General features: G+C 45.4%; 1 protein-coding gene across 3 annotated transcripts in view; it reads right to left on the bottom strand.

Annotated features, from left to right (window-relative positions):
- The window catches only part of MOCS3 (molybdenum cofactor synthesis 3), a 158,116-nt gene that overhangs the window by 19,557 nt on the left and 111,593 nt on the right, over nucleotides 1-26,966 (bottom strand). For all 3 annotated transcript variants that reach the window (XM_030198069.1, XM_030198070.1, XM_030198071.1), the window contains exons 11-12: nucleotides 24,929-25,037; nucleotides 5,106-5,168 (exon numbers count right to left, since the gene is read on the bottom strand). In XM_030198069.1, coding sequence (XP_030053929.1) covers nucleotides 5,106-5,168; nucleotides 24,929-25,037 — 172 coding nt within the window. The remainder of the gene's footprint in view (nucleotides 1-5,105; nucleotides 5,169-24,928; nucleotides 25,038-26,966) is intronic.

Here is a 26,966-nt window from a genome sequence, read left to right as displayed (position 1 = left end):
CACAATACCTAATAGAACATTTTAATAGTCAGCGTATCAGCAAAGATGGAACATATAGATAGATAAGAGTAAGAGGAGTTAGAAAATAAGATGACTAATTTAAAGAAAGTTGCACATGAAGTCAGAGAGATGATTAAATGTTATATATTACTTTGTCATTTTCCTATGATCATGAATGTTTCATAAGTATTCCCACTTAGGTACGGGCAGGTTATATATGTAATCAATCAATCCCATTCCCCCTCACCAATCAACAGATATTTTTTTGCCTAGTGAATTTCTTAGCTGAACAGGCAGTGATTTGGGCATAACAAGTAAACACGACAAGCAAAAAGGAGGAGCAAACCTCATCATAACAAGTAAACACCATAACTCTGGTTATGCCAGAGCGTTGTCCTAAAGTTAAGTGGATATCTTTATGCAGTTAACATTAAAGGAGTATATCTAGTGGCACTAACTGTGTGTTACTGAATACAAGTGTAACTTTACTGCTGACCATGCTACTCAACATTAGCCCTTGAGTTTTAGGCAGGATTTGAATAGGGCCAGACAGGGGGCATGACACACCAACTCAGAAGAGCTGTTTTACGCATATGGCACAGGAAGGTGGAAAGTGTGACACTGGGAGCTGGCAATGGAGGAGAAGCTTGCCCACTGAATGGAGGTGATGAGGAAGAGGAGATAAGAAAAGGTTGTGTGAAGACACTTGTGAGCGAGCTTGAATTACATGTGGAAATGCATGTAAAAGCAAAGATACTTAACTGTAGCAGGTATTCTCCGAGGCCGTAATGCTCACAATTGGGTAATGTGGTCCCGTGTTGCCCGGTTCAGAGTTAATGACAAGCTTTAAAAGAGTTTTATGGAGCACATGCTCCACCTCGCATGTGCGAGTGTCTGTCTTCCTGTCTGCAGCATAAAAAAAAAGAAAAAAATAGGAGACAATTCCAAGGGGAGGCGGAAGTGTTTGTGAGAATATAAGGTCTGCTGTCCTTGGAGAATACCTGCTACAGTTAAGTATCTTCGCTTTCTCCGAGGACAGGCAGGCCATAATTCTCACAATTTCGGTATCCCCAGCATCCAGGTTCACCAAAAACAACAAACATTGGTCAATTGGGCCTTGCAATGGCGAGGACATAACTCAGATTAACTTGAAAGTATAAAAACTGAGTGAGAGTGCAGCCTGGAACAGAAGCAAACGGGCCTAGAGGGGTGGAGTTGGATTCTAGACCCCAAACAGATTCTGCAACACTGTCTGCCCGAACCAACTATCGCGTTGAGTACCCTACTCAAGGCAGCAATGAGATGTGAAAGTGTGGACCGAAGACCACGTTGCAGGCTTGCAAATTTCTTCAATGAAGGCTGACCACAAGTGGGTTACTGACGCAGCCATGGCTCTGACATTGTGAGTTTTGACATGACCCTCCAAGGTCAGCCAAGCCTGGGCATAATTTAAAGAAATGCAATCTGCTAGCCAATTAGAGATTTACGTTTCTGGACGGCGACCTCAATCTTGTTGGGATCTAAAGAAACCAAGTTGGGCGGACTGTTTGTAGGCTCCATATAATAGGCCAATGCTCGCTTGCAGTCCAAGGTGCAAGGTGCTCTCCCTAGGATAGGCATGAGGTCAGGGAAAGAATGTTGACAAGACAATCGACTGGTTCAGATGGAACTCTGACACGACCTTTGGCAGGAACTTAGGGTGTGTGCGGAGGACTACTCTGTTGTGATGAAACTTAGTATAAGGTGCATCCACCACTAGGGCCTGAAGCTCACTGACTCTATGAGCTGAAGTAAGAGCCACCAAAAATATGACCTTCCAGGTCAAGTACTTCAGATGGCAGGAATTCAGTATCTCAAAAGGAGCTCTCATCAGCTGGATGAGAACAACATTGAGGTCCCATGACACAGGTGGAGATCTGACAGGGGGCTTTGACAAAAGTAAACCTCTCATAAAACGAACAACTAGAGGCTGTCCAGAGATGGACTTACCCTCTACATGTTGATGATAAACACTAATTGCACTGAGGTGAACCCTTACGGAGTTGATCTTGAGACCAGACTCAGAAAGGTGTAGAAGGTATTCAAGCAGTGTCTGTGTAGGGCGGGAAAGAGGGTCTAGGGCCTTACCCTCCCACCAGATGGCAAACCGCCGCCATTTAAAAGAGTAACACCTCTTGAGAGAACCAAGGAAGCAAATTCTAGGCTTTCAATATCCAGACTGTGAGGGCCAGAGACTGAAGATTGGGATGCAGAACAGATCCCTCATTTTGCATGATGAGACCTGGAAAACACTCCAATCTCCACAGTTCTTCGGAGGATAACTCCAGAAGAAGCGGGAACTAGATCTGCCGAAGCCAGCATGGTGCAATCAGAATCATGGTCCCACTGTCCTGCTTGAGGTTCAGCAAAGTCTTCACCACAAGAGGAATGGGAGAATACGCATACAGAAGGCCTGTCCCCCAATGAAGGAAGAAGGCATCCAATGCTAGCCTGTCATGGGTCTGAAGTCTGGAACAGAACTGAGGGACTTTCCAGCTTATTTTGAAAGAGAAAGACGCCCATATTTCGACCCAAATCGGGAGATGGGCGTCTTTCTCCCGTGGGCATCCAAATCGGTATAATCGAAAGCCGATTTTGGGCGTTTTCAACTGCAATCTGTCACGGAAATGGCCAAAGTTGACGGGGGCATGTCGGAGGCAGAACTGGGGCATGTTTATCGGCCGAGGAGAGATGAGCGTCCTCGGCCGATAATCGAAAAAAGGCGTTTTTAGTGCGAATTTGGGTCACTTTTTTTGGACCCTTTTTTTTCACGAACAAGTCCCAAACAATTGCCCTAAATGACCAGATGACCACCGAAGAGAATTGGGGATGACCACCCCTGACTCCCCCAGTGGTCACTAACCCCCTCCCACCCAAAAAAAAACTTTAGAAACTTTTTTTTTTCTAGCCTGTATGCCAGCCTCAAATGTCATACCCAGCTGCATTACAGCAGTATGCAGGTCCCTGGAGCAGTTGTTAGTGGGTGCAGTGGACTTCAGGCAGGTGGACCCAGGCCCATCCCCTCTACATGCTACACTTGTGGTGGTAAATGGGAGCGCTCCAAACCTCCCCCAAAACCCACTGTACCCACATCTAGGTGCCCCCCTTCAGCTACAAGTGCTATGGTAATGGTGTAGAGTTGTGGGGAGTGGGTTTTGGGGAGGGGATTTGGGGGGCTCAGCACCCAAGGGAGGGGAGCTATGGACTTCAGAGGTAGTTTGCTTTGTTTTTTTAACTGTTACAAGTGCCCCCTAGGGTGCCCGGTTGGTGTCCTGGCATGTCGGGGGACCAGTGCACTACGAATCCTGGCCCCTCCCACAACCCAATGCCTTGGATTTGGTCATGTTTGAGCTGGGCGCCTTTGGTTTCCATTATTGCTGAAAAACGAAACCGCCCAGCTCAAATCTGCACAAATCCGATGCATTTGGCTGGCACAAACCGTATTATTGGAAAAAAGATGGATGCCCATTTTTTTTCAAAAATACAGTTTGTCCCGCCCCTTCACGTACCCATTCTCGGAGATAGATGCCCATGGAGATGGGCGTTCGCGTTTAATTATGCCCCTCCACGTGATTGATGTGAGTGCAAAGAGATCCACCAAGGGAGTGCCCCACACTCGAAAGATCTCTCAGGCAATGCCCATGTTAAGAGACAACTCATGCGGTTGCATGACCCTGCTCAGTCTGTCGGCCAGGCTGCTGATTTTGCCCTCCAGATAAGTGGCTCAAAGGAACATGCCATTCCGGCGAGCCCAACACCATATCTGGATGGCCTCCTGACACAGAGGACGTGACCTGATGCCCCCCTGCTTGTTGGGGTAATACATGGCAACCTGACTGTCCATTTGAATTAGTACAATTTGGTGAGACAGCTGATCTCTGAAAGCCTTTAGCTCGCATTCAGCCACTTGGTTAACCTGGATCTGCTTCTTCATCCGAAGACAGAGGACACAGTTGGCAGGGCTATGGTCAGACCATAAACACTGAAGACACCAAGAATGAGTGTCCTTACCCAAGATGGTCCGACTGCACCGGATAAAGCTTTTGAAGCCACTGGGAACTTGAGTGGACATGGATGGAAAAAAACTTCCTCAGCTAAATCAAATGAAGCGATGGTGCCTGAAAAAGGGGCAAAGCACCAGAAAAAGAAAGGGAAAAACCCAGCCGAAGTCAAGGCCTACAGTATATGTGGCCTGATGCGGAAAACAAAGGAACTGTAAAACTTGGAAAAAGAAAACTAAAAATGTATGAGAAGAGGAAAAGAGACCTGAACACGAGCACACTGAAAAATAGCAGAAAAAAAAAGCCAAAAAGCACGATAAAAGCTCTTCCAGGCTGGAATATGGAGACACCACAAAATCAGCCTCTCTTCACTGCGGTAGAACAAGAACTGCGGTAACTGTGCTCTTGTGGTGGGCGGAAAGGCACTTGCACATGCACGATGGAACATGTCTTGCACTCCACAAAGTTCTTGTTAAGCTTGTCATAAGCTCTGGACCAGGCAATGCGGTACTGCGTTACCCAACTGTGAGAATTATGGCCTGCTTGTCCTCAGAGAAAGGAAGATACATCATACGGAGACACATGGCTTAGCAAGGAGCAGGAGTGATGACATACTGGACAAGGATTTTGGCAGTATATTCAGAAAGGAAGGGAGAGATGATTATATGACAGAGGTGACTTTTCAAATATGAAACATTCATAATTAAAATGATCAATCGCTTCAAGGAAACAGTATTGGCACTCATGAAGGCAACATCGTCTTCTCCTCTAACCTGCTCATTTTGGTTTGATTCAGTGTCAATGATAAGTAGTAGTAGTAGTAGTAGTAGTTAAACGCATAGAGTTAGCTCACCCCCTATATGTTATCGACTTCATTCTGCACACATTCAAGTAGACTAAAATGGTAACCAAACTGCTTTATTTAAAGAATTCAAATCTATCGTCACAGTGAGGGCACACAAGACATTATAAACTGTAGAATGTCATGGACGTTGCTCAGATACTAACTAGTACGAGTTTTATTTTCAAGTTTAATAAAACTTTAATACTTATATAAAAGGATACTGCCTAGTCCTGATGCTATCTTCAGCACTTCCAGAGCCTGAAGGCATCCCATAATTCCAGGCACTACAAAAATAATGAAGTAGATTTTTTAGAACACATTTTGCATAAATATTCACTTACTCTCAACTTCTATACATGGCGCTAGAAATGGCGCAGGCAATTTAATTGAATATCGAGCCAATTAGCTCTGAAAATAGGACCCATCAATTATTGGTGCTAACTGGTATTAAAATTTATGCATGTATTTTTAGGTGCTGGGAACTGTGTGTAAATTTTACGCATGGCTCCAATAAAAGGGTGCGACCCTAGGAGGGTCATGGAAAGGGTGCGACCCTAGGAGGGTCATGGGTGGATCAGGGGAGTTCCCATAATTTATGCGCGCCATTATAGAAAAAGGGAGATCCGTGCCTAATTTAAGCATGAGGATTTACACCAGGTTTTAGTTGGTGTAAATCCTTGGGTCTAAAGTTAGGTGAATCCTGACACTAAGCACTATTCTAGAAATAGCGCCTAACTTTGAGCGCTGTTTATAGAATAGCATTTAGTGTGCTTTTCGGCAGCATTTATAGAATTTAGTCCTTAATGTGTTTCATTCAAAAATGATCCCCTTGAACTTTTCAAGCACAGCACTTAAAAAACATACAAGCAAACAGTGTAGAGGCAACACTCAGTCTCCACAGGCTGCAAAAATAAACCAAAACTAAGTAGGGGTTTTACTTTCATTACTGTCAAATGAGAAATTACCCACAAAATTCTGTGTTTCCTTTCTTTGCGGGACATTTTTCTGTGCAAAATTTGTCTGAATACAAACTAGGCATGCTGTTTTGATTTCTGTCTCCTCTCTGTCACTGGAATGACTTTTCAACCCATACGTAAGAGTATATGTTAGTGGTTCCCAAACCTGGTCCTGGAGGCACTCCAGCCAGTCAGGTTTTCAGGATATCCACAATGAATATTCATGAGATAGCTTTGCATGCAGTGGAAGCAGTTTATAGTTTATTGTTACTTGCTGTGCTGCTCTAACTGACCAGGCAAGGCAGAGCGGTGTATATACTACAAAAATTCAGAAAAGGAAAGGAACTCCATTTTTTGACAGAAAAGCAATACATTCATGCAAAGAGGGGATACAGGAAAGAGGGAGATAAAGACCTTGATATGCTGGGGAAAGGGGGAGACTGGTGGTGTCTCTCCATCTTACTCCAAAGGCTTCTTTGAAAAGTCATGTCTTAAGCTCAGATTTTAAGTTCTTAAAAGAGAGATTACTATGAAGAGAGAGGGAAAGATTGTTCAAAAAAATACACTAATGTCTGGTCAATTCAAGATGTGCAAACTTAGGACTCGGGAGAACTAGATGATGGTGTACTAGGTTGCGCGTTTGGTCATGCTATTCTCTAAACATCTTACAAAATATTACAGGAATTAGAGAAAAAAGTCTTTTATTCTTACTCACCCACCAGCACAGCATCAGATATCAGTTGCAAGTTGTAACAAACTTACAAAATCTAACATCAGTACCTCCGGTAATTATAAGTAATCAGACTAATTATATAGAGAAGAGAAAAGGAGGAAGGATTATTATGAGGATTAATCCTCATACAAAGGTCACAGAACAGAGAGAAAGAAGAGAAAGAAAGAATGAATGAAAGAAAGATTCTTAGCTATAGAGAATTAGTTTCTATAAAGTGGGGAGAGCACCCTCTTCGGGAAAATAGGCAATTGGACGGATCTGAAACTCCAAGCATGGCTAGTTTTTCAGAGTTTCTTTGTCTGCAGCGTGGTTTTATAGGCTGTGGTGAGCATCCACCTCTCCTCTACCCTGGACCAATCAAAGGTGCTGGATATATGCTGGAGACTTGTAATTGGGTCTTTCATATGTGCTGGAGGCTTGCAATTGGTGTCCTTACCATACCTCTTCTCAGTAAATTACATTTGTAACAAGTTATACCAGGTAGCTGAGTTGCCCTAGCAACGGAAGGCACCATCAGAGTTTGTGACCAGCCATAAATCCCTTTATGTGGCTGACAGTAAAGAAAGATGGGGGATGGAAAATAGTGCAGCATACCTGAAGTAGAACATTATAACTAAAACTTATAGACAATGGTCATTTACAGAACGAAGAACTCTAGCTGGTAAGGAATCGTGAGACATGAAAGATATTCAGGAGAACCTACTCAGAAGGTTTTGAATATCAATGTTGCTACTTTATGGAGAATGCGTTGTTGGACTGGTAACTAATGGTGCTGTTTTAGCAGAGGTGTGGTATGATCATAATGGTGGGCACAACACAACAGATGACAGTGGTCTGAAGGGTTAGTAATTTCTTTAATGTTGTGTGTGGTAGGTCTGCATAGATGATATTATAGTAGTCAAGTTGGGAAGTAAAGCAAGTGAGGACAAGTGCATGAAACTGATTGAAGTCAAAGAGGTGATGAATTGCTCATAGTTGACGAAAAACCAGGAAACTAACTTTGGACAAATGTTTGATTTGTGACAAAAAAGATAGGGAGGAATCAAGAATTATGCCTAAGTAATGAAAGCTTGTCACTGGGGTGATTGGGGCTCTAAACCGTTGAACGGGAAGGTGGTAGTAATAAAGAACCTGAAAACCAACAGGCAACAGTCTTGTTGGTATTAAGTACCAGTTGATGATCCTTCAACCAAGTGGCAACTGAGTCGAGGCAAGTTTGAAGTAGGCCAAGCATGGAGGTAGTGGGAAAGCGAGGTAAAGCAGAAGGATATCATCAGTGTATAAATAAACTGAAATACCAAAAGTCTGAATAAGAGCAGTGAGGGGACAGAAATAGATTAAAAAGATGAAGGGAGAGAATTGATCCTTGAGGGACGCCACACTGTTATTCCCTTTTCTCAGAGATAGAGTCATGCAAATCTCTCTCATGAATATTCATTGTGGGTATCCTGAAAACCTGACTGACTGGGGTAACTCCAGGATGAGGTCTAGGAACCACTGGTATACTTAGTTGGTGTGGCTTCTTATACCCACAGTCAGGCTGGGCAGTAAGGAAGGCCCAATTTTTACAGTCAAAATGCTTTTTCACCCACAGAAAAGGCTTTCATTATTACTCTCAGTGGAGATCATTTTAAAAGTTTTTTTCTGCTGACAAAGCCTAGCTATGTGCATAAAAAGCTTTTTATAAAACCGTGCAGTGGTGTATGCACATATAAACATGCATGCCTAAAAGACTGCAATTATATGCAAACTGTACAAAGGGTAATTTTTAACCTGTCACCAAGATTGAGAGCACAAAAGGGCACCTATTTGTAGCCTATTTTATAAAGAGATATAGGAGCCTATGGGGCTCATTTTCAAAGCACTTAGACTTATAAAGTTCCATGGGTTACTATGGGGCTCGTTTTCAAAAGAGAAAAACATCCAAAAAGTGTCATAAACCACCATTTGGACATTTTTCTTCTCGAAATGTCCAAATTGGTATTTTTGAAACCTATTTTGCAGATGTTTATCTATGCAATTCGTCTGCAGTGCGCCCACATCACAAGGGAGCGTGTCGGGAGGTGTTTCAAATGCGGGATTAGGGTGTGTTTAACACTTGGATGTTTTACAGCCATAATGGAACAAAACAAAAAAAAGTCCAAAATTAAAAGCTAGACGTTTTGGTCTAGACCTGTTTTCAGAACAAATAAGGCACAAAAAGATGCCCTAAATGACCACTGGAGGGAATCAGGGGTAACCTCCCAATATCCCCCCAGTGGTTACCGACCCCCTCCCACCCCCCAAAATGTAAATAAAAATATGACTTACCAGCCTCTATGACAGCCTCAGATGTTAAAGGTAGGTCTATTAGAGCAGCATGAGGGTCCCTGGAGTAGTGTAATGGTCGTTGCAGTAGACATTGGAGGACCCAAGTCCCTATCTCCCTCTACCTGTCACACTTGTGGTAGAAAATGTGACCCCGACCAAAGTCACCAAAACCCTACTGTACCCACATATAGGTGCCCCTTCACCCATAAGGGCTACTGTAGTGGTGTGCAGTGGGGGACTGTGTGTTTTGGGTGGGTTTTGGAGGGCTCATGGGACAAGATAAGGGAGCAAAGGTGAGATATGCACCTGGAAGCATTTTCATGAAATGCACAGAAGTGCCCTCTAGGGTGCCCCACTGCTCTCCTGGGATGTCTGAGGGACCAGTCTGCTAAAAATGCTGGCTCCTCCTACATCCCAGTGGCATGAATTTCTACGTTTTGCACTCTGTAACCAGGTCACCCTTTCAGGTGAGAGCCGGGGTCGACCCTGCTTAGCTTGGCTAGCTTTTCCCCGGTACGAGCTGCAACCACCGCCTTGCTGCACTGCTTGTCCTAGTTTAACTGCTGCCCAGCTGACCTGCGCCCAGGATCAGCTCACGACTGGGACACACAAAACTCCAGCAGTCTTATAGTTCTTGAAAACCACAGGTCTTTATTCTCTCAGCATCTTTTAATACAGCTTTAATCTTCAAGCAGTTTCTTCATCAAGAATGCAAGAGTCAGTTCAGTTTTTCCACATTCAGCTTATTAACACAGTCCAATCTTAACTCAGAATATCACACCCAGCAAACCTTTGTCTTGCTCCCAATTGTAGCCTCCCCTCATCAGCACTATCTTCTACCCTTAGATAGTTTATGGGTTAGCTTCTTCCACCAGTGGCTTCCCCACTGGATTATTTTATCCTCTCCAAGTGTGCACAGCTTGGGCCACACTCCCGCCACCAGAGCCTTTACCTTTCCTGAGGAAGTTTGAGCAAGCCCTCCAACCTCCATGCACTCCTCTTTACCTTCTCCTTCTACCTCCTCTTTATTCCACTCCATCTCCTCCTCCCCAAGCTCCACCAGCTGTTCCCCATCTCCAGGATCAGCCCTCATCTCCCAATCAGTCACTCCACCCTCCCCCTCCTGGGAGTTCAGCTGACCCTACACTGGCTTCTGGGGAGTGTAGTTTTTTTCCTGCATTACAGCTTTCCCTGGCAGTTTGATCCCTAGATGGCGCCCTGTTCTCCTAGCTGGGCTGAATGAACGGGGATGATGCCAGCTGAAAGACCCACTATCCCCTTTCCCTCGCACCAGCCCTCCAGAGTGCTCACAACTTATTTGTGTTTTTTTCTGAAAATGGACCAAAAAACAAAACATACAAAGCACAAAACCTTGTTCGAAACAGTATTTAAAAAAAAAAAAAAAAAAAGAAGACGATTTTCTTTTTTCAAAAATTACCTTATTTTCAATTCAGATTTTGGATGTTTTGTGCAAAACGTCCAAAGCCAGACTTAGATGACATATCGAAAATGCCCCTCCATGTAACTTTGTAAGTCTAAGTGCTTTGAAAATATGCCTCTATGTGTCTTTAGACAACAGTAACATAAATCCTGCAGAAATTGCAGGAAAAACAAACCTGCATACATTTACCCCAGCTTGAGAGCAGAATGAAATGTACATGTGAATTTTATAAAGTACACACGGAAATTATGACTCTGTCCACATGCCAGCCCAATTACATATCACAACACATAGAGGCTGAATGAATTCTTTGTCCAGTCTTTACTGAAGATGTGCGTGTGAGAGAGAACCATAGAAACATGAGGGCAGATAAGGGCCAAATGGCCCATCCAGTCTGTCCATCCTCAGTAACCACTAACTCCTCCTTTTCCTAAGAGATCCCACTGGCCTGTCCCATGCTTTCTTAAATTCAGACAGTCCTTGTCTCCACCACCTCTATTGGGAGGACACTTCACACGTCCAACACACTTTCCATGAAAGAGTATTTTCTTAGATTACTCCTGAGCTTATTTCCTCTTAATTTCATCCTATGCCCTCTCGTTCCAGAGGTTTCATTCATTTGAAAAAGGCCCACCTCCTGTATATTAATGTCACAAAGGTATTTAACGTCTCTATCATATCCCTGCTCTCCTGCCTTTCTTCCAGAGATACATGTTGAGGTCTATAAGCCTCAAGCCTATCTGTATAAGCTTTATGATAGAGACCACTGACCAATTTTGTAGCCACCCTCTGGACCAACTCCATCCTGTTTATATCTTTTGGTAGGTGTGGTCTTCAGAATTGCACACAGTATTCTAAATGGGGCCTCACAAGAGACTTATACAAGGGTACTATCACCTCTTTTTTCCTGCTAGTCATCCCTCTCCCTATACATCACAGCGTCCTTCTGGCTTTCACCGTCGCCTTTTCTACCTGTTTGGCCACCTTAAGATCATCAGATACAATCACCCCCAAGTCCCACTCTTCTTTCGTACACAGAAGTACTTCACCCCTCTATACTATACCGTTTCCTTGGATTTTCGTAACCCAAGTGCATGTCCCTGACTTTTTAGCATTAAATCTTAGTTGCCAATTATTGGAACATTCTTCCATCTTCGCTAGATCTGTACTTATGCTATCCACACCCTCCGGGGTGTTCTTTGAGCAGGGACTGTCTTTCTTCTATGTTTGTGCAGCGCTGCGTACGCCTTGTAGCGCTATAGAAATGCTAAATAGTAGTAGTAGTGTTCACCCTATTACAGAGTCTAGTATCATCCGCAAAGAGACAAACTTTACCAGACAGTCCTTCTACAATATCACTCGCAATGATGTTAAAAAGAGCCAGCCCACGGACCAATCCCTACGGTACACCACTGATAACATTCTTTTCCTCAGAGCAAACTCTATTTACCACTACCTTCTGTCTCCTTCCATTTAACCAGTTTTTAACCCAGTCAAGTCACTTAAGTGCCCATACCGAGGGCACTCCGTTTATTTATCAGTTGCCTGTGCAGAACCGTGTCAAAGGCTTTGCTAAAATCCAAGTACACTACATCTAACACCCCTTCCACGTTCAACTGTTTGGTCACCTAGTCAAAGAAATCAATCAGATTTGTCTGACAAGACCTGCCTCTAGTGAAAGCATGCTGCTTGGGCTCCTGCAGTCCATTTGATTCTGAAACCTCACAATCCTCCACTTTAGAAGTGTTTCCATTAGTTTTTCACCACTGAAGTCAGACTGACAGGTCTGTAATTCCCAACCTCCTCCTTATTTCCACTCTTGTGCCTGTACCTGAGACGGTTTTCAAGGGTGATGATGCAGAGGAACTTAAAGGAATCTAAGTGAACCTGGAAGAAGTATTGAGCCAAATCGACACATCAAAGGGTAGTAAATCTCCTGGACCAGATGGTATACACCCCAAGGTACTGAAACATAGTAAGTGATGGCAGATAAAGACCTGAATGGTTCATCCAGTCTGCCCATCAGTCACACTCATTATCAATTCATGATTAACAGTGAGTGTGATTATATACTTTATCACGAGTCTTTCATTGGTGTTTCTGGGACATAGAAAGTAGAAATCCGCCTGACTCTGTCCTTATGTTTCATCTACTGGAGTTGCAGTCAAAGCCTACTCCAGCCTATCCAAATACATCTTGTTATTTGCGGGACCCAGACTGTAAAACTCTGCCCGATACTGTCTTCAGTTTTAGTTACTGAAGTTGCCACTGAAGTCCTTTCTAGCCTATCCTAAACTTTTTATTTTTGTTTTATACCATCTATTTTCTAAATAGAGTTTCTCTGTGTTCATCCCATACCTTTTTAAATTCCATCACTGTTTTTGTTTCTACCACCTCCCTCTGGAGGGCACTTCAAGCATCAACCATCCTCTCCATGACAAAGAATTTCCTGACATTACTCTTAAGTCTACCACCTGGCACCTCAGTTCATGTCCTCTAGTTTTACCATTTCCCCGTCTCTGGAAGATATTTGTTCCTATATTAATATCTTTCAAGTATTTAAATGTCTGTATCATATCTCCCCTGTCTCTTCTTTCCTCTAGGCTATACATATTCAGGTCTTCCAGTCTCTTCTCATATGTCTTGTGGTGCAAACCCCATATTTTTGTCGTCTTCCTCTGGACCGCTTCTACTCTTTTTACACCCTTAGTAAGATTCAGCCTCCAAAACTCAATACTCCTGGTGGGGCCTCACCAGCAACTTGTACAGGGGCATCAATACGTCCTTTCTTCTGCTGTTTACTCCTCTCTTGATGCAGCCTAGCATCCTTCTGGCTATGGCCACCGATCTGTCACACTGTTTTTTCGATTTAAGGTCCTCGGACACCATAACCCTAAGGTCCCTCTCCCTGTCTGTGCATATCAGCCTCTCACCTCCTAGGACACACGGCTCCCTTGGGTTTCTACTCCCTAAATGCATCTCACACTTTTTTCCATTAAATTTTAATTGCCAAACATTAGACCATTCTTCTAACTTTTGCAGATCCCTTTTCACATTTAGCACTCCCTCCAGGGTGTCCACTCTGTTACAAATCTTAGTATCATCTGCAAAAGGCAAACCTTACCTTTTAATCCTTTGGCAGTGTCGCTCACAAATATGTTGAACAGAATCAGCTCCAGCACCGATCCCTGAGGCACTCCGCTACTCACCTTTCCTTCCTCTGAGTGAATTCCATTGACCACCACTCTCTGGCGTCTGTCCATCAACCAGTTTCTAACCCAATTTACCACTTTGGGTCCTAACTCCAGCTTTTCAAGTTTATTTACTACTACTACTACTATTTAGCATTTCTATAGCGCTACAAGGCATACGCAGCGCTGCACAAACATAGAAGAAAGACAGTCCCTGCTCAAAGAGCTTACAATCTAATAGACAAAAAATAAATAAAGTAAGCAAATCAAATCAATTAATGTGAACGGGAAGGAAGAGAGGAGGGTGGGTGGAGGCCTCCTATGAAGAACTGTGTCACAGGCTTGTCAAAGAATTCAATCAAATTTGTTTGGCACGATTTACCTTTGGTAAACCATGTTGTCTTGGATCTTGTAACATAAATCAATTTTTACTAGCCCAATATTTTTGTGCCTCTTTCACATTTCTATATATACATATGATTTTATTTGTGTATTTGATATTATGTTTTTTTTTTTCATTTTTATTTGTTTTATTGACAGTGTTGCTGACTCCTGAAGCAAGCACTTTAACGCCAAAACGCAGATCTACGTCAATTCTATTTTTATGGAGTTGTTAGGACATTACAATAAATTTTATACATCTGATCTACCCCTTTGTTGGGATCGAATTAGTCCTCCCCCACTCTTTTTTGCAGTTTTATAAGAGGCATTATACATACACACATTGGAATATATGTGTGAAAAAGATTTTAAAAGTACCTAGAGAGTAAATGCACATATTTACACCAACTTTGGAGCAGGGGAAAATGTGTGCATTTCAGTTTGTGCACTATTGGGTTTGGTTCTAAAAATCTGTTTCATATAAAACAGACACTTTTCCTGGATTTTAAATATAGGTGTCCTGTTATAGCATTACCGTCCCCCCCCCCCCCCCCAGTATGAAGCAACTGTTTTTAGTGCTTGCACCACTTGCAAGATAAGATACCCAAAAGAGAACAAAAGAGGGAAACAATCATCATTCTGTTCTTGCTCTGCCTCAGCCCTATCCGGATAGATGTATATTGTGTTCAGTTCTGGAATTAGAAAAGGTACAGTGAAGGACGATAAAAATGATAAAGGGGATAGGACGACTTCCCTATGAGGAATGGCTAAAGAGGCTAGGGCTCTTCAGCTTGGAGAAAAGACGGCTGAGGGGAGATATAACAGAGGTCTATAAAATAATGAGTGGAGTGGAACGGGCAGACATCAATCGCTTGTTTACTCTTTCCAAAAATACTAGGACTAGGGAGCACGCAATGAAGCTAGAAAGTAGTACAAACGAATTGGAGAAAATATTTCTTCACTCAATGTGTAATTAAACTCTGGAATTCGTTGCTAGAAAATGTAGTAAAAGCGGTTAGCTTAGCGGGATTTAAAAAAGGTTTGGCTGGCTTTCTAAAGGAAAAGTCCATAGACCATTATTAAAACGGACTTAGGGAAAATCCACTGCTTGTGACTTGGATTGGCCACTATTAGAAACAGGATGCTGGGCTTGGTGGACCTTCGGTCTGTCCCAATACGGCAATACTTAAGATAAGTACTTAAGTACTTGTCCTAGACCAGCACTCTGAATAATGCTGGTAAAAATCATTTTACCAGCATTATTCAGAGTGCTGCTGAAAATCCCAGACCAGCTGCTGGTACGTGAATATGACCTTTTGAATAGTGGGTCCAATGCTTTTATAGAATCCAGTACTAGATGAATAGGTTGTGGCAAATGGGGATCAAATTATGTTTATGTTTATTACAGAACTTGATCTACTGCTTAACATTTGAAAGACCAAAGTGATTTACAATTTAAAATGAAATAAAAATATAAAAATTAGTTGGACAACATACTGCAAAGGTCAGTGACAAAATGTGAATTGTGAGCACTCTGGAGGGCTGGTACGAGGGAGAGGGGATAGTGGTTCTTTCAGCCGGCATCATCCCCGGTCATTCAGCCCAGCTAGGAGAGCAGGGCGCCCTCTAGGGATCAAACTGCCAGGGAAAGCTGTAATGCAGGAGAAAAACTACACTCCCCAGAAGCCAGTGCAGGGTCAGCTGAACTCTCAGGAGGGGGAGGGTGGAATGACTGATTGGGAGATGAGGTCTGATCCTGGAGATGGGGAACAGCTGGTGGAGCTTGGGGAGGAGGAGGAGATGGAGTGTAATAAAGCAGAGGTAGAAGGAGAAGGTAAAGGGGAATGTATGGAGGTGGGTGGTTTGGCTCTAACCCGTGCAGACAGGGTGAGAGCTTTTGTGGCCTCAGCATTGCCCCGGTTGTGGAGTTGGGGGAAGCTGGGAGCAAAGCAGTGGGGGAGCAACTGGAAAGCACAACTTGCTACCATATTGGCTGTTCCCAAGAGGTAGTGCTGTGAAAGGGGGGGGAAGGGTTTTAAGACAGAAAGGCATGTGCATTTTGGGGGAACTTAAAACTGTAGGAGGTGAGAGAGGAGGTGGTTCCAGCTAAATCTCCAAAACTATCTGCGGTGAAGATAGTGTGGCTGGAGGTTTGGGGAGGGAGAATTTAAAACAAAAGCCTGTAATTGAAAATGGATTAAAGTTTGCTGATAGTTGGAGGTGTTTAGACAAGGCTGACATCTGTAACAATAAAGAACTTGGATTGCTCTTTCTGCTGGAGTGGGACTGATTTTCTCAGCAGCTGGCAAGGTGGAGAGGGAGAGCAAGTGAAAGTGCGGTGGCTGGCTAGGAAAGCAGACGGAAGCCAGTGAAACCTAAGCAGGGTCAACCCCGGCTCCCACCTGGAAGGGAGATCTGGTTACAAAGTGGTGGCAGTGGTGGGATCATCTGAACAACCCGCCGGATAAAGAAGCGTGCATTACTCCGAGTTCCGGTAAGCATATACGGGACTCGGGTAACCAGGAGGAGGGGGATATAGAGGGCCAGAGTGGTGGTAATACCGCACTTGGAGAGTGTTCTTTGTCTTTCCCTTTCTCACAGGTACCAGTGGCTAAGATGACATGGAGTCGAAGGAGCTGCTGTCTTTTATGGCCCACCAGTTCCAAAAGCAGCAGGAAATGGCTCAGAGACTTCTAGAGGATTCCTTGGCTGCTTCTCGAGCACAGATACAACCGGTGCTGGAGGTGGTGCAGGAATTGTTACGGGCAGTACCCCTACCGAGGAAGGAGAGTACTTCGTTGGAGTCTACAGCTACTGGAGCTGTGCCTGGATGCATGGAGCCTGGACGAGTTAATTGGCTGCCTTGGGGCAAATTAACAGAGCAGGACGACATTGAGGATTATCTGGGGACTTTTGAGAGGGTAGCATTGGCGGCTGCCTGGCCTCAAGAGCAATGGACCATCAGACTGGCTCCCGCCCTGTCGGGGGAAGCCCTGGCAGCTTTTCGGAGCCTGTTGCCAGGGGACGTGGTGGATTATCAGAAGCTGAAAACGGCTATTTTGGACCAGTATGGGGTAAGCAGACAAACTTATCGCAGGCGCTTTCGGAGTTGGAGGTGGAGGGAGGGGGAGACTCCGAAGGCCTTGGCTCAGAAGCTGATGGACTTGGCTACCAAATGGCTAGAACCTGATAAGAGGGCAGTGACTCAGTTGATGCAGGATCTGGTGCTGGAGCAGTTTTTAGAGGCTCTACCGGACAGTATCAGGGTTAATTTGATCAGGAAGGGATGTGAGACTCTGGAAGAAGCTATCAAAGGCTTTGAATACTTCCTGGAGTCACAATACTCAGGGGGGGAAGAGGGGGTCTGGCGGGGTGGTCGGGGTAAAATGTTCAAAGGATCTGGGTGGAGGGAGGAAGGTCCTAAGGAGGATGATAGAATGTGCTACCGATGTGGGAAGTCGGGACATGTGAGGAGGGATTGTAGGGCCAAGTTGGGGCTCATATCTCAGGTAACCCCCTCTAAGGAACCCCAGTTTACGCATTGGGTTAAGATAGGAGGGGTCCCGGTGGAAGGACTTTTAGACTCAGGAGCGGACCAGACAATGTGCTCCCAGAAGTTGTGGGGGCAGATTGCCCGGAAAGGGGGTCAGCAGGGTAGGAAGAGAGACCGGTCCGTGGCTATTCAGTGCATACACGGGGCCTCCTCAAGGTATCCGGTCCGGCTAGTAGACATACAGGACCAGGAGGGCCTTCAGTGGGTGTGGGTGGCTGTACTTCCTAGGCTACCTCAGGATCTCATTTTAGGACGGGATTGGGCTCCATTCACATACTGCCTTGGTGGTAAGCAAGCCTTGGTATCTACCCGGGCCCAGGAGAGGCAGGAGAAGGAGCAGGAACTGTCCCTGGCACAAGTATTTCCATTCCAGGGAGAGGTTATGGGGCAGCCGGGGAAGACAAGGAAAGGCTCTCAGCAAAAGAAACGAGGTCAGGAGCAAAGGCGGCAGCATTGTCAAGAGCTCCTTCATCAGGGGAGGTTCCCAGGGGATACGGAACAGGTGTTAGAGAGATTCCCTGATTTTTCCAAGAGCAAAAAGATGACCAGACATTGCAGTATGCGTGGGAGCGGGTAGATCAAGAGGGAGAAACCAGCTTCCCTTGGTTTGTTAGTGACAAGGGGTTGCTATATCGGCTGTCCTGTTTAGCAGGAGGGAAGGAACCTCAGAAACAGTTAGTAGTACCGAGGGGGTTTAGGGACCTGGTGTTACGGGTATCTCATGATCATATCTTAGGGGGTCACAAGGGGGCTCAGAATACTCTCCGGCAGGTATTAAACAGATTTTACTGGCCCGGGGTGTATAAAGAGGTGGAACAATTTTGCAGCTCCTGTAGTCAGTGTCAGAGGGTATCAGAGCAAACACCGAACAGAGTGCCCCTACGACCCCTTCCCCGTATAGGGACTCCTATTACCCGTATGGCAATGGATATGATCGGGCCCATTGATAAGTCCCGAAGGGGATATTCCTATATTCTAGTGATCATGGATATGGCCACAAGGTATCCCTGGGCCATGCCGCTTCGTACCACCTCAGCGAAAGTTATTGCGGCCCAGCTAATTCGGATCTTTTGTGAGGTGGGGTTTCCTAGGGAAATGATTACCGACTGGGGGACCAATTTCATGTCACGAACCCTGGCCCAGGTGTGGGAGGCTTTCGGGATACAGCATATTCGGACCGCAGCTTACCATCCTCAGACTAATGGCCTGGTGGAGAGATTCAATAAAACCTTGAAAATGTTGTTGAGGAAAGGGTTAGGTTCCTCCCATGAGGAATGGGATCTATTGTTACCATTTGCTTTGTATGTGTGTAGGGAGAATGTTCAGGCCTCTCTGGGCGTATCACCATTTGAATTGATGTATGGGAGATCACCCCGGGGAGTGTTGGATGTGTTAAGGGAGCAGTGGGTTCCTCCGGAAGAGGAGGATCAGGATGTAGTGAACTATCTAGTGAAGCTGAAGGAACGGTTGCATAAATTGAGCCGCGGGGCTCAGCAACACTGGGAGAGGAGTCAGGATTACCAGAAAGCCTATTATGACCGGAAAGGGGTGGAGAGGGCATTGGAGGTGGGGGACAAAGTCTTGATCATGGTTTCAGACTCACCTCATAAGTTCACGGGACGCTGGAGGGGTCCTGCTGTCATAGAAAAGAAGTTAGGTCCAGTCACCTACTTAGTAAGGAATGAGCAAGGCTGGGAGCAGACCTATCATATTAATGTGCTTAAACCTTGGCAGGAGAGAAGGGGACTATTTGGTCAGTCTAGGATAGAAGCTGAGGAAGAATTAGGACCACAGATCACGGAGATATTTAAGGCAGGAGAACCGCAGATTGCGACTACATTGTCAGGGAGTCAGCAGAAAGAGGTTCAGGCACTTGTGGAGGAGTTTCGGGATGTCCTGACTCCTTGCCCAGGGGAAACCCACCTTATCATGCATGATATCATCTCGGAGCCGGGCTGGGTGGTCAGACAGAGACCTTACCGTCTCTCACCCCCAAAGAAACAAGAGGTGGTCCGACAGGTACAGGAGATGCTGGATTTTGGGGTCATTGAGGAATCTGTCAGTCCATGGTCGAGTCCTGTGGTGTTAGTGCCGAAGTCCGATGGTACGTGGCGGTTTTGCATCGACTTTAGACAAGTTAATGCGCTGTCAGATTCCGATGCCTATCCGATGCCACGTATCGATGAACTATTGGATCGGTTGGGTACTGCCCGATATCTGTCCACCCTGGACTTGACCAAAGGGTATTGGCAGATCCCTCTGACTCAGGAGGCCAAGCCTAAGACAGCCTTTTCTACACCCATGGGGCTCTATCAATTTAAACGCATGCCGTTTGGTCTTAATTCCGCAGCAGCTTCCTGCCAGCGGTTGTTAGATCAGGTTTTAAGACCACATCAGCAATATGCGGCGGCTTACCTGGACGATGTTATCATTCAGAGTGAGGATTGGCCCTCTCATATGATAAGAGTGAGGGCGGTATTAGAGGCTTTCCGTCAAGCAGGTTTGACTTTGAACCCTCAAAAGTGTTGCTTTGGGCAGGAGAAGGTTAAATATCTGGGATACCGGGTGGGGAATGGTCAGATAACTCCGCTCTGGGATAAGGTAGCGAGTATCCGGGACTTTCCCTGCCCCAAAAATAAGAAACAGTTAAGGAGCTTTTTGGGCCTAGTGGGGTACTATAGGAGGTTCATACCCCACTTTGCCTCCATTGCTACACCCCTCACTAATAAACTTCAGAAGGGGTCCCCCAACAGTCTACGATGGGAGGAGGGAGGGCTTCGGGTGTTCAATGAATTGAGATTGGCCCTGTGTCAGGAACCCCTGCTGAGAGTCGTGGATTTTGATAAGCCCTTTGTACTGCAAGCTGATGCCTCGGGGGTAGGTTTGGGGGCTGTGTTGTCTCAGGTACACGAGGGACAGGAACATCCCCTGATGTATCTGAGCCGGAAACTGCTCCCCCATGAGGTCCGGTACTCGACCATAGAGAGAGAATGTTTAGCGATAAAATGGGCAGTACAGATGTGCCATTACTATTTAGATGGGCGTAAATTTACTCTGGTTACTGATCATGCGCCTTTGAGGTGGTTAGGCCAGATGAAAAATAGTAATGGTCGTCTCACAAGGTGGTATCTGGCTTTACAGCCCTATCAATTCAAGGTGGAGCATAGATCAGGCAAATTTCTGACAAACGCGGATGTTCTTTCGCGAATTGCCAGTGCAGGACAGGAGAAGACTGGCAATCGTTTGATCCGGGGGGTGTGTGAGCACTCTGGAGGGCTGGTACGAGGGAGAGGGGATAGTGGTTCTTTCAGCCGGCATTATCCCCGGTCATTCAGCCCAGCTAGGAGAGCAGGGCGCCCTCTAGGGATCAAACTGCCAGGGAAAGCTGTAATGCAGGAGAAAAACTACACTCCCCAGAAGCCAGTGCAGGGTCAGCTGAACTCTCAGGAGGGGGAGGGTGGAATGACTGATTGGGAGATGAGGTCTGATCCTGGAGATGGGGAACAGCTGGTGGAGCTTGGGGAGGAGGAGGAGATGGAGTGTAATAAAGCAGAGGTAGAAGGAGAAGGTAAAGGAGAATGTATGGAGGTGGGTGGTTTGGCTCTAACCCGTGCAGACAGGGTGAGAGCTTTTGTGGCCTCAGCATTGCCCCGGTTGTGGAGTTGGGGGAAGCTGGGAGCAAAGCAGTGGGGGAGCAACTGGAAAGCACAACTTGCTACCATATTGGCTGTTCCCAAGAGGTAGTGCTGTGAAAGGGGGGGGAAGGGTTTTAAGACAGAAAGGCATGTGCATTTTGGGGGAACTTAAAACTGTAGGAGGTGAGAGAGGAGGTGGTTCCAGCTAAATCTCCAAAACTATCTGCGGTGAAGATAGTGTGGCTGGAGGTTTGGGGAGGGAGAATTTAAAACAAAAGCCTGTAATTGAAAATGGATTAAAGTTTGCTGATAGTTGGAGGTGTTTAGACAAGGCTGACATCTGTAACAATAAAGAACTTGGATTGCTCTTTCTGCTGGAGTGGGACTGATTTTCTCAGCAGCTGGCAAGGTGGAGAGGGAGAGCAAGTGAAAGTGCGGTGGCTGGCTAGGAAAGCAGACGGAAGCCAGTGAAACCTAAGCAGGGTCAACCCCGGCTCCCACCTGGAAGGGAGATCTGGTTACAGAATATAGATTTAGAAAATTTCTGACTCCTTGTCCTCAGCTTGACTCACAGCATTGAAAAGACTTACCTAATGTAATTGTTCTAGACAAGAATTTTAGATCCCAAAAGCAAAAGTTAAAATGTATTCATTTAGGGGGTCTTTTACAAAGATGCACTAGCGTTTTTGGTCAGAGCATGCTAAAATACAGCAGCCAAGCTGATATTCAGCAAAACACGCTTCGAAAGTGCCTAACCCCTCCGAGAAAAGTTGCATTGGCTCCCAATCAAAGAACAGATCATCTTCAAAATCTGCACCTTAGTCCTCAAAATCATGTACGGTGTAGTCCCAGGATACATGACAGACCTTATAGACTTACCAATAAGAAACAAAGTCAGATCGTCAAGATCCTACCTAAACCTAAACTTCTCAAATTGCAAAGGATTGAAATACAAAACAACTTACGCAGCCGGCTTCTCCTACATAAGCGCACAACTATGGAATGGGCTCCCAAAAGCTGTGAAAACAATCCACGACCACTTGAACCTCAGGAAATCACTAAAAACCTATGTCTTCAAAAAGGCCTACCCCAATAACCCCACGTAACCCTCTTCACCTACCAACACAGTATGACTATGATCGAACATTCATCCATTCCGACCCTCCACTTATACCTCATACGATCACTATACAAATTTGTATTTGTTATCCACCGACTGGGCAAACGCCTTTGACGGTACTATGTAAGCCACATTGAGTCTGCCAATAGGTTGAAAATGTGGGGTACAAATGCAACAAATAAATAAATAAAAATGCGAGTACACCTTTGTAAAAGGGGCCCTTATTTATTTTACTTCTATTTCTACCTAACCCTAGGCAGATTCCAACTAAATATACATAAGCATAATTTAAAACATACAGAAAAACAAATAACCAAAACACAAAATTATAGCATAAAAGAAAAGAGATAAAAGAAATAAAGGTTTTACCTTACAGAGCACTTTATGGTATATACCGTGCTCTGACCTGTGTTTACAAAGGCGCACTATAGGCGTGTTAGCGTTTTTAACGCGTGTTAATGGTTGATGTGCGTTAAATGCTAATGCGCCTATAGGAATGTATTGGTGCGTTAGCCTTTAACATGCCTTCTGTAATGGCGCGTTAAAAAACGCTAATGTGCCTTAGTAAACATACCCCTCTGTGTATGTTTGGAATATAGGGAACTCAGGAGCATCATGTTTCAGTTGTGGTGCTGATACCCTGGTATGGAAAAGATAAAGGGTATATCAGCTAAATATAGGCAGCCAAAAACGCTCAAGCTGACACGTGAGCTCTTTGAGCTGCTATGATGGTCTCACACTAAGGCTGATGGTAAAGCAGAGACCTGCAGAATGGAGGAGTGGCCTAGTGGTTAGGGTGGTGGCTTTGGTCCTGGGGAACTGAGGAACTGAGTTTGATTCCCAGCACAGGCAGCTCCTTGTGACTCTGGGCAAGTCACTTAACCCTCCATTGCTCCATGTAAGCTGCATTGAGCCTGCCATGAGTGGGAAAGCGCGGGGTACAAATGTAACAAAAAAAAAAAGACCTAAATTCCATCATACTTTTACATCCTACACTTTGAGGGTAATTTTATAAAACATTTTCTGCATGGAAAGTGTGGTTTACACTATAAAATTGTTTGTGTATATACATGCAGAAAGTAAATCCACAGAAAGATAGCACCTAGATTTAGGCAATCTCTGCTCGGAAGTTCCCAGGGGTGTGGTATGGACAGAACAGGAGCTAAGCTGCAATTCACAGAGTACTCACACACATTTATACCCCCCCCCCCCCCCACTTTGGAGTAAGTGTAAATATATATTTTTTTTAATAAGAGAATGAGGGCCATGTTTACTAAGCCATGTTTTAGGCACACAAACTTTTTAGCGCATGCTAACGCTAGACACATCCATGGGAATATAATGGATGTCTCTATCAATAGTGCGTGCTAAAAGCTAGCACTCTTACAGAGTGGCTTAGAGGGGCATTTTCGAACGGGGATGCCCATCTCTAAGGGCGCCCATCTTTGAGGATGTCCCTGTGAAGGGGCGGGGCATCCCGTATTATCGAAACAAGATGGGCATTCATCTTTCGTTTTGATAATACGGTCGGGGACGGCCAAATCTCAACATTTAGGTCGACTTTAGAGATCGACGACCTAGGTTTTTGCCGATAATGGAAACTGAGGACGCCCATCTCAAAAATGACCAAATGCAAGCCCTTTGATCATGGGAGGAGCCAGCATTCGTAGTGCACTGGTCCCCCTGACATGCCAGGACACCAACTGGGCACCCTAGGGGGCACTGCAGTGGACTTCACAAATTGCTCCCGGGTGCATAGCTCTATTACCTTTGGTGCTGAGCCCCCCAACCCCCCCCCCCAAACCCACTCCCCACAACTGTACACCACTACCATAGCCCTAAGTGGTGAAGGGGGGGCACCTACATATGGGAACAGTAGGTTTCAGGTGGGTTTTGGAGGGCTCACATTTACCACCACAAGTGTAACAGGTAGGGGGGGGGGGGATGGCCCTGGGTCCGCCTGCCTGAAGTGCACTACACCCACTAAAACTGCTCCAGGGACCTGCATACTGCTGTGATGGAGCTGGGTATGACAACTGAGGCTGGCATAGAGGCTGGAAAAAATGTTTTTTAATTTTTTTTTTTTTTGGGTGGGAGGGGGTTGGTGACCACTAGGGGAGTAAGGGGAGGCCATCCCCGATTCCCTCCGGTGGTCATCTGGTCAGTTCGGGCACCTTTTCGAGGCTTGGTCATGAAAAAAATTGGACCAAGTAAAGTCTGCCAAATGCTCGTCAGGGACGCCCTTCTTTTTTCCAGGACGCCCATCTCTTAACCATGCCCCCGTCTCGCCTTCGGTACACTACCGACACGCCCCCGTGAACTCTGGTCGTCCCCGCGACGGAAAGCAGTTGAGGACGCCCAAAATCGGCTTTCGATTATGCTGATTTGGGCGACCCTGAGAAAAGGACACCCATCTCCCGATTTGTGTCAGAAGATGGGTGTCCTTCTCTTTCGATTATGCCACTGATAGTCAACAGGGCCGTTTGGGAAAATGTTAGAAACACCCTGACAAAATTACACCCTCCACATGTCCAGTTCATGAATTAGCACTTAGCACACTATAAAAGTGACCAGCTTCTGTAAGGATTCTACGTGCTTATTTATTTATGCATTCTTGTATCCCACTGCTATCCAAAAACAAATTTTGGTTCAAAGTTGCTTATAATTTATAGTAAAATTAAAGCTCAAGTTAGCTCTTTAAGGGTTTAATTTAAAAAGTCTCACCTACACCTAGAACTCCACCATCAGAACAGTTCGTCACAGTTTCTGCTGGAGGTGGCACTGGAAAGAGACATCGGTAGCATGGACTCCCGTGATAGTTATACACAGTAAGCTTTAAAAATAAAAAGTAGATTTACTCAATCATAAAGAAGAAAAACGTAAGTAAAATCTTAGGTTAAAATTCTGGGAAAATGCAAAACATTTATGCACATTCAACCTGAGACACCAAGAGGGGCATAATCGAACGCGAACGCCCATTTGTAAAAACGTCCATCTCCGAGAACGGGTCCGTGAAGGGGCGGGCCGAACTGTATTTTCGAAAAAAATGGACGTCCATCTTTTTTTTCGAAAATACATTGGATTAGGGCGTTTTTTGAGCTGGACGTTTTTGTTTTTTAGCAATAATCGAAACCGAAGCGTCCCAGCTCAAAAATGACCAAATCCAAGGCATTTGGTCGTGGGAGGGGCCAGCATTCGTAGTGCACTGGTCCCCCTGAGATGCCTCTATGCCAGCCTCAAATATCATACCTAGCTCCATGACAGTAGTATGCAGGTCCCCAGAGCAATTTTACTTTAGTTGGTGCTGCGCGGGACCCATGCAGAGCGGAAAAATAGGAAGAAAAAAAAAACAAGCAAGCAAGTGCAGTCAGGGACGTCCAAATTAAAAGATAGTAAAAGGGGGAATTGAACCAGCAACCTTTTGATTACAAGCTCAGTGCTCTAGCCAGTACCACTGATTAGACGTCCTTCCCTTTCCATTAAGTCCCTCCAAGTTTCTGTCAGCCAATCACCGCTGTTTAGCTGACAGATTCAGCAGTTTTTCCTCCATCTATATCCAGCATTTCTCCTCTCTCCCCTCCCCTCCATCCATGTGCATCTACTTCCTCTGTCTTTCCTCCCCTCCATCCATATCCAGCATTTCTCCTCTCTCCCTTCCCTCCATCCGTGTGCATCTCCTTCCTTTGTCTTTCCTTCCCTCCATCTTTGTCCAACATTTCTCCTCTCTTAACTGCCCTCCACTCCACCCATGTCCAGCATTTCTCCTCCCCTCCCCTCCATCCATGTGGAACTCTCGGCGGCCATTTTGAATCCCGAGACCGTCACACAGCAACAGGATGCAGGGCAAGGGCAGTGCTCCGGGCAGGAAAGAGGGGGCTCTTTCCTGTCCCGAAGAGGTCACTAGACCACCAGGGCAGTAGATAGTAAGTAAGGGAAGGGGAGGGGAGGCTAGGATAGGTCCGCTGCCCGTCCACCCTCAAAAAGAGGGCATGTCCGGGTAAATCCGGACGTATGGTAACCCTAGTCACAGCTAGCAAAATTTGCATGGGGGATCCTGTACATCCTGCTACCAGCACATCTTCTAAGAAGACATCTTCTATTGCAGGAGGGACTGTGGAAGACAGGAGAGCTACACTGATTAAAAAATCATAGCAGTGCTTCATAGGGCATATTTCTCAACTCTAGGGCATACACAATGGTTTGAATTTTGTCACGACTGTGGTTGTGATCCCTTTCTGACTCACCTTATGTCCCGATGGTCAGCTGTTGAGCTGGCTACTGTCTGCATGGTTGTTTCTTTCCGGTGTATTTCAAGCCTCACTTTGGTGTTCATTGTGTTTCCTGCCTCTGTCCTGTAGAGTTTCCACTTCTTGTGTGTTTCAAGCCTTGCTTTGGTGTTCAGTGTGTTTCCTACCTCTGTCCTATAGGGTTTCCACTTCCTGTGTGTTTCAAGCCTCACTTTGGTGTTCAGTGTATTTCCTGCCTCTGCCCTGTTTATAAGGAAGTGGTGGACTTTCATTCAGGGTCTTTGCAATGCCAAAGGTCTCCAGGTTAGTCTGTGTGCAGTGAAGCACTTCTGCCTTGTTCATAGTCTGTCTGCCTGTGGGCAATTCTGTCTTGATTTCTTGTTGCTTTGTTTATTGTCTGTGTGCCTGTGGGCACTTCTGTCTTGATTTCTTGTTGCTTTATTGTCTGTGTGCCTGTGGGCACTTCTGTCTTGATTCCTTGTTTAGGGTGCCTGCGCGCACTTCTGCTTCTGTTC

This window comes from Microcaecilia unicolor, chromosome 3 (genome assembly GCF_901765095.1).
Source record: "Microcaecilia unicolor chromosome 3, aMicUni1.1, whole genome shotgun sequence".
Lineage (NCBI taxonomy): Eukaryota > Metazoa > Chordata > Amphibia > Gymnophiona > Siphonopidae > Microcaecilia > Microcaecilia unicolor.
Note: the sequence above shows the minus strand (reverse complement) of the source record. Positions and strands in the feature narration are given on the sequence as shown.